This window comes from Rhinolophus sinicus, linkage group LG01, assembly GCF_036562045.2.
Source record: "Rhinolophus sinicus isolate RSC01 linkage group LG01, ASM3656204v1, whole genome shotgun sequence".
In the NCBI taxonomy this organism is placed as follows: Eukaryota; Metazoa; Chordata; class Mammalia; order Chiroptera; family Rhinolophidae; genus Rhinolophus; species Rhinolophus sinicus.
In genome coordinates, this window is record NC_133751.1 from 179,878,550 (window position 1) to 179,895,132 (window position 16,583).

Genomic DNA, 16,583 nt, shown 5'->3' on the forward strand with positions numbered 1-16,583 from the left:
AAATTCTGCCCCCATCTTCTTCAGAAAATCTATTAGAATTTATAGTTTCAGTGTTTTAAAAAATTTCACAGGATTGCATGTAAGTGTTGAAGAACTAGATTGTTAAAATAAGTCTTTGACCCAACATTACAAATTCTGGCATAAACTCAGATGTTTTCATTAATTTCTATAATTCAAAAAATACTGTTTATTGATGAATTAAATAAACAACATTCTTGCCCTCATGGGGCTTACTTAACTCTAACTGGACTTAACTATACCAAGAAACTCAAGATCCATTGAAAAAGATTCCAGATGTTCAGAGCACTATTTGAATAAGTGGCACATGGTGGGCCTCGGGTAAGGATGACCCAAGTTTAAGTAGCTCTCTGGTACACAGACCTAAACCTAATTTCCTTGGGGCTCATCTCATATATTACAATAAATCTGGATGGTCATCTGTTAGAAGGAAGGCTACAGTAAAAAAATGTAATAAGGTAGATAATGCAAATTAAGGCCTAAATCAGGAAGTGAATTCCAGAAACAGTGACAATCCTTGTTATCTCTTCTTAAGATGCTTTATACCATCAGAAACCATATCACTCTGAAGACAACCTCATCTTAAACAAGTTTCCTTCAATACTAATACCTTTCTCAGTTCCTTACCCCAGAAAAAGCCCCATGTGACTGGGAGAAGTAGAGATGAGCAGCAGGGCTAGATCTACTACGAAGTTCCTTTATTTCTTCTTGGGATTCATGTAACATTTCCAGACACTCCATATTCCTGTCTTGTAACTCATGCAGCTGAAAGAAAGGATGGTAATTAGCGTACTTTATTATATTCTCACATAACAAAACCCATTGGGATAAGTATTAGTTTCATCCAGAGAGCTAGCTAAGTCTATGAATATAATTCATTTCAATACAAAGACTCTGAAATAAACTAAGCAAGGAGAGTACATATGTATTTCAAGCTGCCAGAATCAGGGGTGTCTTGGTCAGAATTATACACAGACATGATTTCCTAAAAATCTGACATGTAGCTGAGATAACCATAACTGTTAATTCAATATTTAATGCTTCATACCCTTAAAAAACTTATAGAAGTACAGTAGTTATGGTCCAGTCAGATTTAGCATACTGTTAGGTATATATATTTTAAACATCATTCTGAAGTCTATAAATGACAAGATAAAGTTGCAAAGTATCGTATATGATGTCAGGGTGCTCAATTAGCTAAACAAGTAGTTTCTTCTCCCTTGTTTCAGAACCTTCTTTATTGTTAGAGACACAAGCATGGTAAAAAGAGTACATACTTTTCAGAGTACATTTTAACTTCAAAGATTTCTTCAAGTGTGGTAAGTGGACTGGATTATTACATCACCAGGACTGGGGATGCTTATTAAAAATGCAGATTCTACGTGTTCATTTTAGACTTACTCAATGAAACACTTTTGGGGATGGTGCCTAGGAATCTCCATTTGAAACTCACCCTGCCAGGTGATTCTTATGCACGCTAAAGAACCACTACATTATATCGAATATAGAGAATTTTTATGTAGATACCAAGTAAGAGATTTTTGCTATTTCTCCTGACATTTTAAAAACTGTTGGGTTAGTTAAGATGACTGGTAAAAGGGTCACATATTCCTAAATAATCTTATAAAAGTCAAGGTTTTCCCTATGAGCCAAGAAGGATGCTTTCATGTTATTAGTTTCAGAGGTAGAATTTTTTAAATGCTTTACTTCTTAGCTCTCATAATTTCATCTTGATCTTCTGTTGTTACTTTAAATCTTATTCATAAAGATGAAAGAAACTATTCATTCCTCTCCCTCCTGTATTCACATGATAAAGGAAGATTTCATTACCTCCATTGTCAGTTGTCTTTGGGCATCTTTGGAAGCTTGTAGGTGAAGTCTCAGTTCTTCCTTCTCAATCACATGCTAGTAACGACATATTAAAAGAGACCTGTGAAGCCTTCCCATATAAAATAGAGGCTGCTCTTTTTAAGACACCTTAAGAGTGCTTTTAAGGGGTACAGTCTATGTAGAGGCCTATAAAAATCTAAACTTTCAAAAGCCAAATATGAGCAATAAAATGGGCAGAATACAAAATCCATCAAGGTGTTCAAAGGACAATGAGCACGAGTCAATAATTCCCATCACAACCTTCTGAGGAAGATCTAACCCCATTTTTATGGAGAGAAACAGTGATATGAAAGTAGTTATTCATCATACTTCACGACAGAGAAAAGACTAAAACAGCAACCAGACTCAAGCACTTTAAAAGGGCAGAAACCGTGTTTATTTTGCTTAATGTATCTAGCACTTAGCAGAGTGCATGGTTCTAGGTCAGTGCTTAACAAACAACTATTGGATGAATGGATGAATGAACTTACTTCTTTAAGTTTGTGCTGAAGATCTATAATCTGAGACAAGAGAGAGGAGATCTCTTCTTGGTATTGCATCAGTTCATCACTCTTCCCAGACAATTCTTCGGTCATTTTGGACATCTGAGCATTCGTTTCACCTTGGAAACAAAATAAAAAATTTAGAAGTTAATATAAATGTAGGGTAAGGGTTGGTAAACAATGGCCTGTGGGCCAAACTCTGTTTTGTAACAAGCACTGGTCTATCATAAATAGATTTTTCTTAAACATAAATTTAAAAAATAAACGCAGATAACCCAACAGAGAAAAATAAAGGTTCTTCTGAAATAGGCTAATGCTGGGAATTGATTATGAGACAATGAGGGTAAACGAGATAACTTTAGCTTGGAAACAAGCTAAAGCCTTTGCTTCCATCTTTTTCTGGATGAAAAAGACACATGCTCCAATTTTTTCTTTATGAAGGACAAGAAGGCTGAAAAGAGATAGATGATTTATATATCTTTGCAAGTGTCAAGACATAATCTTATTTATGTCTTTGAGAACTCTTCAGGTATGTAAATAAAATCCCACAAGCAATGGAAATTAAACTTAACAAGTCTAACAAAGGAACGTTTCCAGGATGGAACAGTCACAATCAGTTAAAGCTCCCGATAAAGTTCCTGAGATGCTTCTGTATTAGAGAGACTTTTCTGGGATACCCGACAAACTGAGTAGCACCTCTAAAGCAATTCTTATAGCCTAGCATTCTTGCATGCACATGAACTACAATCTTTAGAATTCCACTGGGGAAATAAATCTTTGTCTCATATAAAAACTTTGACATTTAAATACAAGTGACAAGACCATTTCTGTGTCATATAAAACTATTTTTTAATTCACAGAAGGCCTATAACATTTCATAAGGTGGCAATAAAGAGGAGGGAGACCTGGATGTGAGCTTTTGGGTAAGTCATTTCTTTTCTGTTTTTTAAAGTTTAAGAGGTGGGTAATGATAGTGCTGAAGGAAAAGATTCAATTTACATTCCTTCTGGTTCTCTACTATTCTGTCTTGCTAAGGTATCACGTTCTGAGGCCCACAGCCCAAATGACCTGATGTGATGTTACATCTTCTCTTTCAACATAAAATGCTATGTAGTTATAGAAAGAGAAATTAAATAACTTTTTCTAGTAAAGCTGATCTTTTCCCAACTAATTTAAAAATTATTTTAATTAATATTATATCAAACCAAAATATATTCCTTTATAGACATATAGTGGCCACTTAATACATTCTCATTGAATGTCAGGGCTTTATGTCATCATTTAGGCCCTGGCTCTACCACTTATCATTTTCTGACTCTGGTTAATCATATTGTCTACAGAACTATTTCCTCATCAACAAAATCAGAGCTTTGGTTCCTTTCAGCTATAACTGATAGAAATATAGGCCTTTATTTTATGATGGCAATTTGAAACAAAGATATTTCTTAAAAGTACACATGGCATTTTATTTAGAGTTGTGGGCTCAGTGTGATATTTCAAGACTTTAGTGATTGTTTAACACCGTTTCTTGAGATGCTTCTATTGAAACCAGTAATCTAAATTTCTGAGTTGGAGATATCCTACCAAAGAAATTGCCCAAAGGATATGAAACAGAATATGTTAATACTTACGAAGTTCTTTAACACAGTCATTGACAAGCTGTTGTTCCTTTTCTTCATAGTTAATAGTTTCTGTCTTTATGTGACAAGCCTTCAAGAAAAAAAAACAGTATGCGATATCTTTTAATGATTTTATGTGTATGCCTGGCTAATCTTTAGCCTAAATATCACTTGCTTAAGTAGGACTTCTTTGATTCCTCCTCTTTATACAAGTTCACAGAACCTTGTAATTTTCCAACATAGTTCTTATCACAGCTGTAATTATTTAATTATTTATGTAAACTCCACAAGATGCATATTCTGTGCTGTGGCTTTCTCTGTTTTATCTGTCAACTTGCTGTTATCCCCTTTTCAGTGGGATCTAAGTAACAATGGAAGGCAAATACATGTGCCTTGGCTGCCACCCCCTAATTAGAATGTCAATAGCGAATCCTTAGTTACGCCGTATTTCACCTCCACACTACCTGGGCCTAACGAAACCTTACAGCCTTTAAGGTAAAGGAAATTGGGGATTAGGTTGAATGTACCTTTGATCGAAGGACCATATTTTCTTCTTCCAGTTCCTTGAGCTTTTCTTGCAGCATGTCCAACTGCAGCAAACCTTGAGATAAGCTGAAGGACTCATTGAACCGAAGAGGTGTAGAACAGCTGGAATCAGTTTCACTCTCTTCAGAAGCAATGGAGACAATTCGAAGCAACTCATCTTTCTTGGATAGCTCATGCTGCAGTTGATTAACCTGCACAGCAAAAGGGCTCGATTTACAAGATGGTCTTCAGTTTGCATTATTTACATGTAATATAGCTTCCAATTCATGGAGCAATTGTTTCTCACGATAAAGCTAAATAGATTTTCAGCTACTAGATTTTACTGACTAAAGTAGCAAGTGCTAAAAACAGAGTAACAAACCTCAGATACTTCTTAAGCTATAATTTTAGAGCATTAAGTCTAACGAATATAGCTTTTTCTATGCTAGGTAAGAAAAAAAGCCAATTTTTACATTCTGTATAACAGAAATATGGGAGGAAAATTTCACATAAGATAATGATACAGTCACAGTTAAAAACAAAACAAAACTGAAGAACCTTCGAAGTATCAGAAAAGATCCCTACTTCAAATTCTTATCCTAAAGGCTTGTACTTTCAAGCTGGATAAGTGCATGACTTCCTAACTTCAGTTCCAAGGAATAAATATTTTCAACATAAAAGTTCAAATATTATTAAATATAATACATTTATAAAAATTTAAATAAAACTATATAAAAATAACAAATTACAGAAAATTTGAACTTTAACCATTCAAGTTAATAAATTAATTCTTACTAAAAATATTTATTTCTTTGGAATAAAAATATTTTCAAAAATTTCTTTTCCTTTTCCTTTGTTTGGGTTTTTGAACAAAGACACTTCATTTGGGTATCGATTTTGGGGGACATATTTAAAAAAAATAAAGTTAAGATCAGATCACACACAAAATCTACACAGAGGGGTGAGGATGCAGTGTTAGAATCTAAGCGGGGCGTCACAAGTGCTGGAGGCACTGAACACAGGCTTTTATCCTGACTAAGGTCATCACAGAAGCAGTCCTCTGTACAATAACCTTTCATTTCTCTACTGGTTAGTTCAATGGTTACCAACAAAGACAACATGTACTGGTGTCATTTACCTACTTATTTTCTTCAATTCAGGGACACCCAGGAAAATCAATTTTTCCAATGCCCAAGACCTAATTGTTTCATGCTGCAAATACTTGATCAAAGACTTACCTGATCAAAGGCTTGCCCCAGCTGCTCCTCCAGGGCTTCATTCTGCTCAGACAAGGCATGGTTCCGCTTTAAGAGAGCTTGCCCAATGCGAGCAGCTAGCTCCAGATCACGATCCCTCTGTTAAAATTCCAAATACACACTTTCTTTGAGTACAAACAAAATTAAATGATAGTTTAGAAATTCTGCAGTCAATTTTGCTAAACGCAAAAGCAATGTCCTAGAAAGCATCATGATTCTTTTCAATGCCCAGATACCAAAATGAACACCGGGCCTGGCACACAGGTGGTGTTTAATACATGTTGGTCAAATGGATGGCCACCACAGTTGTAAATGCAAGCGGGCATTTCTTTTCTTGATATCAAGTGAGATTTATTGATCGATCACCCTTTTAATTAGGATCCAGCAACCCAGCCTTTAAACTTGTAACTTTGGGGTATTAGGAAATCAATGTAGTCTTTAAAAATGAGGACAAGGTCTGGCACACAGGAAAAGCCCAACAAATATTTGTTGAATGCATCCATCTATCAAGGATGGTAATGATCTAAAATGAGGTATTCAATATATGGGGATCAGGTATGCTAAGAAGTTTTGTTTACGCCAAAGCTTCTATGCACTGAGAACCAGAGGATTAGAGGAAAGAGCCTTATTGTCAATTGGTGTACGAATGATGATGTGAAATAAAACAGGGGATGAAAGACTTGAAGTCTTGAGGCTACAAGGTTCTGCTTAGAGTATAGAAAAAAAGGGAGTCTAAAGAAGTTCGTAGTGATGATGCAGGGAGGCCTACAGAAAAGCCACGCAAAGCAAGAGCTGTTCCTTCTGTGTACATGGTGATACTTCACAAGGGCATAGGAATCCCACCTACGTGGTGGTGCTGAGGACTGTATTCTGTAGGAAGGAAAACTGTCAGTATGCACCTAACTGCCTTATAAAAGAGTATGGGTTCTGCTTAATCACTATGAATAAAATTAAGCTTCTGTCCTTTCGTTCCATAGCATGTGAAAACAGGTAGATGGGTTATTCCCAAATTTTCAAGGCCCATTTATCTCATTTTCAATATAGGCTAAGTGGCATACACAAATGATTCTAGGGAGCTGGGGGGAGAGGGGAGAGAGGTACCTCAAAGAGAAAAACCGTTTTCCCTGAGATCAACTGAAATTGAAGGATAAGGAGAGACCTCTATGACTGCCAATTGGAAGAGATACACTATACATATTAAAAACATCATGGACAAAGTGAGCTCAAATAATGGCCCAAACTGAAAGTAAAAATCTTTGGGAAGATGCTCCAAACTGTAGGTACTGATTTGCAATGGAGCTGCTTCTTGAATAGGATGCTCTGCTCTAGGCTGAGTCACAACATCTACTTTTCTAGGACAGGGAGGCCAGTGGTACCATTATAACAACAACAAAAATAACAACCCCCCCACCCCCGAAACCTTCTATAATTTCATTAACAATAAACTTCAGGAACCACTCTACTTTGAAATGCCAGTTGGTATGTCAGTTGTTCTAATGGTAACAACCTTATACAAAATAACCTAGAGGAAAGATATCATCATTTTTCATTTGATGTAAAAATTTGATAGATTCCAAATGATCATCAAATTTCAGCTTTTTGTACTGGAGAATGAAAAGAGATATTCATTCCTACCTCTGCCAGGAGATGTGTAACCATGTCGATATCATTGTAAGTTTTGGTCATCTGCTCCACCCTGTCTGTGCCTAGAACTAAGATAGTTAAAAACAACTGTTTATAGGACTTAGAAATAACAGAAAATTTTAAATATTTTTAAGAACTGAAAGATAACAATAACAAACCCAGGCTTTAACAAAGAGCCATTCAGGAGAATAAAAATGTATGTGAAAGAAGAAATGGAAAGAAATGCGTCAAATACTAGACACTCAGGAAACAGACCAATTAATTATTACAAACAAATGTGCATCATACAATGAATTAAGAAAGTACCAAATGGTCACAAGGCAGTCACTTCCTGACTATCTCCTCCCCCCTCCGTAAGATTAGAACTTTGGCCCATGCACACTAGAGAATGTGGGCTAGGAGAATGCATTAAATCACCAATTGTTTTCTATCCTAATCTAAAGTTACTGAGGGGCAAGTTAGTGAGAGGTTATGCTGTTACAAAGGAATTTAATTAGAATTCTGTTGTGATTACCTTGAGTATGTATCATCACCCATCACACGAGCTAATATCAATAAATAAGGAATAGGACTTGTAGGACTTTTTGTAGCTCCATCATGAACAATGTCCTTTTTAGCTTAATTAAAAACACTTTATGATAATGTTCGTATCTAGGCCTTTGCTATAACATAAATTGTATACTGTACTATGACTTGCATAATTCAAGCCCTGTATTTCTGCACTTCATAAACTCAGGAACTGCCAATGCACTTGGATAATTTAGCTCGAGAGAGACCCCAATGATTCCAGTCACAATATGCAATATCTTTTTAAGGTAATGATGATTCGTAATAAATAAGGGATCTTTTGATTTGGAGTGCACTACATGATACAGATTTGTGTGCGACTTAGACTGATTTTATAATTAGTTGTCTTGAAAAAAAACCTGAGACTTTGGAGCAGAAAAGTTCAATTCACATATTTGAGTGGGCCTGAAAAAGCCACTTAACCCTGCTGAGATTCAGATTCCATACCTATAATATGGAGGTGGTAACACTCGTGTCACAAGGTCATTAGGAGGTTAAAATGATGATTTATCGAGCAAAACTTCTAAGTATCATACAATTGTTTAGTTATTACTCTTTAAACACAACTGGTATGTATGAAATTGCCCTGCTTCTAAATTCTCTGTAAATGATTCACTGAATCGCCAGCAGGTACTATGATTTAAGTAATTTGTGGTTCTTCAGCTCCATCTTCACACTTGAGGGCTGCCCAAAAGACAACATTAGGCATGTTTTACTTTTGTCTGAGCTTTTAATTTTTCTTCCTAGCATCACTGCTTAAAATGAATCTGGGAATTACATAGAGTTAATTATTAATTACACAGAGTTAATTATTAATGATGCTCACATTCTTAGTTAAACAAAATGCTGGGTTGATGGTAGTAGGAGATAGCTTTAAAAAGTTTTAAACTGAATATAAGAAAACTGAAAAAAAAAGCTAGAAATATTTTATTCCAAAAGAACTTATATTTACAAGTAGAGAAACTGGCTCCATAATTTAACCATGGGGAGAAGGGAAACAAGCTTTTGGGCCTAAGGAATCTTCACAATTTAATTCGGTAGTATAGCAGGAACAAAGGATTAAAAATAAGGCAGACACAGTGTGTGGTCGGTCTCCTATACTTTTGGTCTGGGTAACCAGAAGAGGGGAACAAATTAGGTCAGTATTATGTCTGCTCTAAACTAATTACAGAAAACCAGTCAATAGCTTCAAAACCAAATTTAACTTAGGGCAGTGGGTCTGAAATCCAGGTTCTAATTTAATTGATTTGGAGGTGGCAACCCAGAGCACAGGCAGCATGTAAAAGATGCCCAGGTGTTAGAACTGATGTGGAGCTAGGGATGAAAACCACTGATCCAGGATTAACACTGAAAGCAAGAACCTTCCTTCCTTCTATTCATATAATTATTTCCCTTCTCATGAAAACCTCTTCCCTTCACCACATAAAATGGAAACACTATTTGGGTTTCTGCCTGAATCAGTGCTTCCTGAACAGCTATTCTTTGTGATTTCAAATAAATGCTATTGCCTCTCACCTTGGCCTTTTATTTTCAGATTAATAAGACTCAGTTAAAACCAGTTTTTATACAACTAATTTAAAAAATTCATGACATGGTTTATTATATTACATGATTGACCAGAGTTGAAGATGAAGTAGCAAATTAAATTTGAAGTAAAGCCAGTAAGTTAAGGACATAAAAAACAGCTGTGAGCTACAAGTCACACATGATGAACGGGTAAGAGAAAATGAAGGACACAGTAATACAGAAACATTTAGTGAGGAGAAACTAAAATGTATTTCCTATAAATATTTACCATCTGTTATAGTCTGAGAATTTAAAGCTGTATCTTAAGAAGTCAATCTAGTTTAATGATCACATTTTCTTATATAAGGAATCCTGACTGAGAGGAATTACATGACATGTCCAATACCACAAAGCAAAGCATTAGTGGCAACGCCAGGATAATAATAAAAAGGCGATAACAACAACGCCCATTCACAAGGTCGTAAGAAAACACTTGTGTCTGCTCATTCCCAGTAATGGGCTCTAACACCATCCTGCTGTTTCTACCACAGTCCCACCAAGACCAAAAGGCCTTTATCTGATGAAACACTAGAGTTATAAAACAGCATAGATTCCAATTTTGTTCTTTAAAATGTGAGCATATCAATATATGAGAGGCTGGAAAGATATACATTAAAATGTTAATAGTGGTTATCTCTGGGTAGGGGTTATGGTTGTTCTGTTGTTGTTTTTTCAGTTTTTTTTCCCCCCTAATGTTTCATGGAAAACAAATGTTATCTTGGCAATCAAAAAATAGTAGCTCTTGTTGAGAGGTTTCAAAAAGCAAAAATGAATTTAAAAATGCTTAAATATTTACTATGGCAAAGGAATTAAATAATGCAACCAGAACTCTCCAATTCTTATGTTTTATGTGAAATAAGCTATTTACTACCAAGCCCCAAAGGCTGGGCCGCTTCAATTGAAGAGTTGCCAATTGATGTCAGTTAGTCACAAAGCATATAGGGAACAGCATGGATTCCTCTCTGCAGCCTAATGAGTTCTGTCTTCTCCTTATCACTGTACTCCTGATAAAGACTTACTGCTTGGGATGATTCCAGAAGTACTCAGGGCAAAGCTCTTTCCCACTCTCTTGGCATTTAGGCACTGTAATTAAATGCTTCCAAAGCCATAGACCAATTCTGCACTGTAATTCTGTCACCAAGAATGCAGTGACAGTCAAGCAGGCTCTCAAATCCTATTTTCCCTTCAGTTATCAGCTGTTGAAATAGGAATATGTTAAATGGTACAGAAATTAGCAATGCTTCTTGCTTATTTCCAGACATGAACTGCCCTAACCTCATTCAAAAAAATGTTTTATACATTAGGGAGATGATAAACATTATTTTTTTAAAAAATTTCATTGAGGGATAACTGACATTACAAACATTTTTACAAAGCAATTTTACAACATTCTTTCAGAAGGTTGTTTATTCATGTTCTACATTTTTGGTGTAATATTTCGAGAATCTAATGTTCCTGAAAAAAATACAGGGGGTAATTACATAAGCACTTCACTCATCCTTACTTTATGCTCTAACTCTGTATAATCTCACATCAACTACTCCAATCTCACATTTTTTCAGGGTGGGAAATCCCAAGTGTTCTTCCATTTTGACATCTCTGACATTTACACGAGATGGTGCTTAATAGTTCTCTCAGATGTCCCTTGTCAAGATCTAGAGTTTCTTTGTTTTACAATTACTGAATTTTAAAAAGACTTCTTCTAATCTTTCATTATTCTTCAACCCTCCCACATTAAAATAAAAAGAAAAAAAATACTAAAATAAAACACAAAAACACCACCCATGTGGCACAGTATAAGTTGCAATAGCTCCTGACAACTATAGACAGGTCTTGAGGTTTTAACCCCAAAGACTGTAGCTCTTGCTATTATAATATAGAGAACATTTTTTCTACAATGCAAAAAACTGCCTTCGAAAGAACTGAGACAGAACAAAAAGGAGACTGATGATACACACCATCTATGGCAGACTTTCTCAACAGAGTTCCAGGGAGAATTAAGCCCTACAGATGATTTTAGTGCCAATTTTCTCAATTCTCCCACAGATAATACTTAGCTAGTATATGATGCATAGGTGATAAGGTAATTATACAATACAATGTTTCCCTGAAAAGAAGACCTAACCAGAAAATAAGCCCTAGTGTGATTTTTTAGGATGACATCCCCTGAACATAAGCCCTAATGCATCTTTTGGAGCAAAAATTAATATAAGACCCGGTCTTATTTTCGGGAAAACATGGTAGATGTTTTAGGACATATGGCTTAATTCTTTTGTAGAACTGGGTGAGAGGGCTGATCTAAGGAATTATACATCTGCTTATTCTCTGTGACCTGACTATGGTTAATGCTTCCTGAACATTATCAGTTATATTTCCTATCCTGCCAATATAGGTCAATAATTTCTGAGGGCAGAGCTCGAGGAAAAATGTAACCATCAACCAGAAGTAATAATTTCTATAACTGTATGTCTCTGCAAAATTCCTAATTCTTTAGATTCTCCAATTAACGTCATTGAGAAATGGGTATTTAGCTTTGATTGACATCGCTTTACATCAGTGGTTCTCAAATCTGAGAGTGCGTCAGCATATCAGGAGGACTTGTTAAAACACAGACTGCTGTGCCCCACCCCCAGAGTTTCTGATTCTGCAGAACTGGCGTGGAGGCCCAAGAATTTGCCCAAGTTCCCAAGTGATGTTGATGCCTAAAATAAAACTTACATAACCAATAATTCTCCCCACCCTTTTTCTTATCCATTAGGAAATGGTACATATGTAATCCCTTATTCCCAAGTAAAAAAATAATCCTGAAAGGCAGATCAGGTTTCTATTTTTAACTTAACATGAACAAACAACACTTTCTGTCACGTGTGCTCTGGTTGCACCGCTCACCCCACAGCTCACTCCGGGTCTCACTCTTAATAAAATTAAGAAAACCCTGGAGTGACCTGTTTTGCATGCAGAACATTGTTCGAGTATCTTAAACATAGAGTGTGTGGTGGAGACTAAGATGGAATTTTCTTCTTTTTTTTTTGGACCTAGCCATTGCTTTGACGTCTTCTATTTTAAAAGTAAACAACCTCTTTCTTGTTTGTTTGATGGGGGCTTCAGAGAACAATCAGTATCCTTTCATTCATGTGAGGAAGACTACTAACCCCAAACGCCCATGTTTCCTTCCAAATTTCTTTATTTTCTTCTCATAGCTTATTAAATTTCTTTATGTTCTATAAGAAAGTGCCACTTCTTTTTTTCAGTCGTTCAAATTCATTTTAATGAGCACCAGTATCTATTGGCATGTGAGGGAAGTAGGGATAAGACGGGGCGGAAGTAGCACCAGGGAGCTGAACCCCAGAACGGTTCACCAGGGTACATAATAATTATTCAAAACCACGAATCCTGAAGTCTCTGGTGGATAGAAAACTGTGGGAAAGGGTAAGAGAATGTTTTGTATCTTGCTTTTTAAAACCTTGGTCAATTTACTAAATAAAGTAAACCAGTTATCTTTCACATTCATAAGATGCAAATTCATAATGAAATTTACTTGTATTTGAGTGAACTGTTAATTCAAAGAATTGATACCTTTAAAATAAGAGTGAAATTAAAATACAGTACAAAGATAAAGTATTAGTGGATCAATTATAATCCCAGTTTATTTGCTTCATGATCTTAGGGATATCATCTATATAATTTATTTTTCAAATTGTTGAAGTGAAAATAGTATCATTTGACTAAAGGAACAGGATAGTTTTCCAGAACCTGGAAGTACGGATTTGTATCATCCTATTAATCCAAAGTTCTAAATTGCTCCCTTGAACATTATGGTTTATTTTGTATAAAGTCCTGAAAATCAAGTATTTCAGATTTTGCTTATCTTTTATTTTCCAGTTTTTCTTTTAAAATTCATCCTAAAAGTAACTTTATTAAATCATGATCTATGACAGCTTTCTAGTTACAGTTCAACTCTCCTTCCCCGTGACCTATAGGACAAAGAACAAGTAAACTAAGGGGCACTTTATGTGCCATTTTATCAAAATAATGACAAACTAAATTTATTGTGATGAAATTTCAGTTTGAAATTTTCTTCTCACAAATCTAAAAACTCATGGAACAAAGGGAAATGGAAATAAAAAATAGTGTTCCTTCTAAAAAGAATTCCCAGAAAATCTCAAGCAAGCAACTTCTCAAAGCAGAAATTTAGGAAAACCCTAAGAGCCTTAATTTAATATTTAACTCTTTAAAAGAATTCAGGACAGAAAAACAGTTTTATTTGAGTTTCTTGATATTCCCCTTCAAGTTTAAACAATGTTTACAATTCCTTTTCTTAGCAGTAAGTAACCTGGTTCCAGGAAACTACTATTAAAAGCAAGTTAATGATTACTATGAAAATGAGTATTTCACAACAATCATTCTCCACCTACAATCTTTAAAAACACTAACGCACTTACTCGGAAAATGTCTAGGACCTGACACAATCTCTTATCTCATTCAAATGAAAAGAATTTCACAAACCTATCAACATTGAACTTACAGATTTTTATTATATATTCTATGCACATGACATTTTTATAGTGAATGAATAAAAAAAGTAAGTTAAGCCTGAATGCAGATTTTTGAAATGAGGACAAAAGCCAAAAGGTCTCCATACTTTAAAGTTTAAAAAGTGTCCTATTTAATTTTGTCATTTATGAGAGCTTGGTGTAAAACAGTTATTTTCAGGACAAATCTGGCTTATTAGTCTCTCACTGAAATATCCTCTATGAATCCTTAAGTAAATAACGAAGATTACTACATAGTGCACATTTATTTCTCCTTGGCATTATTAAAACTACTTATGTATCCAAGAACTATGCTTCTTAATGACTGACAGTTCCTGTGACTGTTTAATAGGGAAGAGTCAAAAGCTGACGGCTCAGGATATCAAACTATTGGGATAATAAATGTCAAGAGATAGAGAGGAATATTAAAACTTTAAATGATTTCACTATTTTTTTTAAAGTTCCTCTTTCTACTCAGTCTGAGGAAAGTATCAGTAAAAGATGGGAGAAGTGGGAACATGTGAGTATGCTTGCAACCCTGGATACTCAAGAATCATAAGAATGACCAACTTTCTGCATTCTGACATAACACAATTAGAACCAACTCTTCGTGTTGTTAGATCTGTTTGAGTTAAAGTCAGTATACACTGAACAATGGCTAGGGATATCAAATGCTTTAAAAGTCAACACCAAGATATTCATGATTTTTATTTCAATGGACAAACTCCACAAGGGTAAAAAAATACTCACTCATATAACGGAAAGTCTCTTCAGCAAGGACTGGAGAGAGGGCATCAGATGCATGCTGCTGCTGGTTTGGGGACCGAGTCCAGTCTTGATTTTCATACAGAAAGAGAGAGTCCACTCTTAGCCTATACTGGGGTAGCTGTTCTTCTAGCAGACTCACCAGCTCGACTTCAGGGAGATCCTCATTGGAGCAGACATCTAAAGAGGAGAGTCCATATAAATAAGCCAATGTATTTCAATTACTAGGCTACAGAGAAAACTCAGTGAAATTCATTTTGGGAAAGTAGGGTAACCAAAGACACGTTATTAGCCACATCATTTCTCCACTGATTTTTATTAATGTATCTTGATGCTGTAGTTGGTCTTTCTCCAGGTTTCTTTAATATGAAAACTTTTATAGTAAAAATTATACCATGAATTTTAATTACACCCTACCTAAAAATATATTGCTTAGTGAATATAACTTTTTAAAGTTTAAAATAAGTTTAGACAAATTTCTTATTTCTTCCTTATCAATCTAGTGCTGCTTAAAAGAGATCTTATCTCAAATAAGTTGTATGCTTGGGGGGAAAAAGGCAGCACAAGACAACCAGCAGAAAATAGCCAGTTCAAAAGGAATAAAATCACATGTTCTTTAGCAACAGAATTTGAACTCTGTGGGAGGATTCTTCAAAATCTGGTAAAATTAAATTTTAGTATATTCTCACAGCAGCTAGATATAAAAAATTAACATTTATTGGTTAAATATTAAGCAATAAAGTTAACATTCCAACACTGTGTTCTGGCACTGATACTGGAATAAGTACTTTATCATTTTCACTTGACAGATGTGGTCCATTTAAAGTCCCGAATACCTTTCACATCACTACCTCTCACCTGCACACCTCTAACTCTCCCACTGCATACATATCTCTGAACATACCTGGGGTTCTCTGCCTTTACGTGTTTACTCTGGCTTTCTGTTCCAAATACTGCCCATCATTTAACACCTCCCAAATTTAGCCATTTACAAAAAAAAAAAAAAAAAAAAAAGGAACGCTATCGCTTGTAAAATGCTTGAAATACTAGGACTTAAAATAGAGATATTGCAGGATGTTACATCAACCCCCTCACTTTTTAAAGAGATCTGGTATTTCCTTTGTGGGTGGTATAGAGAAATATGTTCTAACTCTAGCAAAGAACAACCAAGTTCATAAATAAACAAAAACAAAATAAACAAAACAATCATTGGAACAATCATTCCTAAAAGAGTGAATTTCTACTACTTGACCTTAACTTAAGAATGACAATTTAATAAATCAAACACAAGGAGGCTGGCAATCCCAGACAACCCTATCTACACAAAAGGACATGCTGTAGCTTCATGTCCACAAAGATGAGGTACATTTAAAAGCTTCAATATGGTTCTAAAGAAGCTCTCCACACTTAGATCTCTAACATGAGAGCCCTAAAATACATCCAAATTCTATTTCTATGAATTCCATGTGATTATCCAAAATTTTCCTGCCACAAATAAATCACATACAGGTTGTCACTGTAATACTTGCAGGGGGAGAAGTTGATTATAAATACATGAAGAGCTAAAAACTCTTAGACATTCATGGAAATGAAGAACAAAAGTGACATTCATTAAATGAGTTACTATTCCCTAGAAATTTTCTTTTAATAACCATTAATGAAATTCTGTGAAAATTCAAGGTTACCAGTTCCCTACTTCCAAAAGGTAATTTTAAAAAT

General features: G+C 35.2%; 1 protein-coding gene across 3 annotated transcripts in view; it reads right to left on the bottom strand.

The window, feature by feature from the left end:
• TRAK2 (trafficking kinesin protein 2) overlaps positions 1–16,583 on the bottom strand; it is a 56,256-nt gene that overhangs the window by 14,300 nt on the left and 25,373 nt on the right. For all 3 annotated transcript variants that reach the window (XM_074340039.1, XM_074340038.1, XM_074340044.1), the window contains 8 exons: positions 14,850–15,044; positions 7,426–7,502; positions 5,773–5,889; positions 4,537–4,746; positions 4,022–4,100; positions 2,379–2,509; positions 1,849–1,923; positions 646–783 (listed from right to left, as the gene is read on the bottom strand). In XM_074340039.1, the coding sequence (XP_074196140.1) occupies positions 646–783; positions 1,849–1,923; positions 2,379–2,509; positions 4,022–4,100; positions 4,537–4,746; positions 5,773–5,889; positions 7,426–7,502; positions 14,850–15,044 (1,022 nt within the window). The remainder of the gene's footprint in view (positions 1–645; positions 784–1,848; positions 1,924–2,378; positions 2,510–4,021; positions 4,101–4,536; positions 4,747–5,772; positions 5,890–7,425; positions 7,503–14,849; positions 15,045–16,583) is intronic.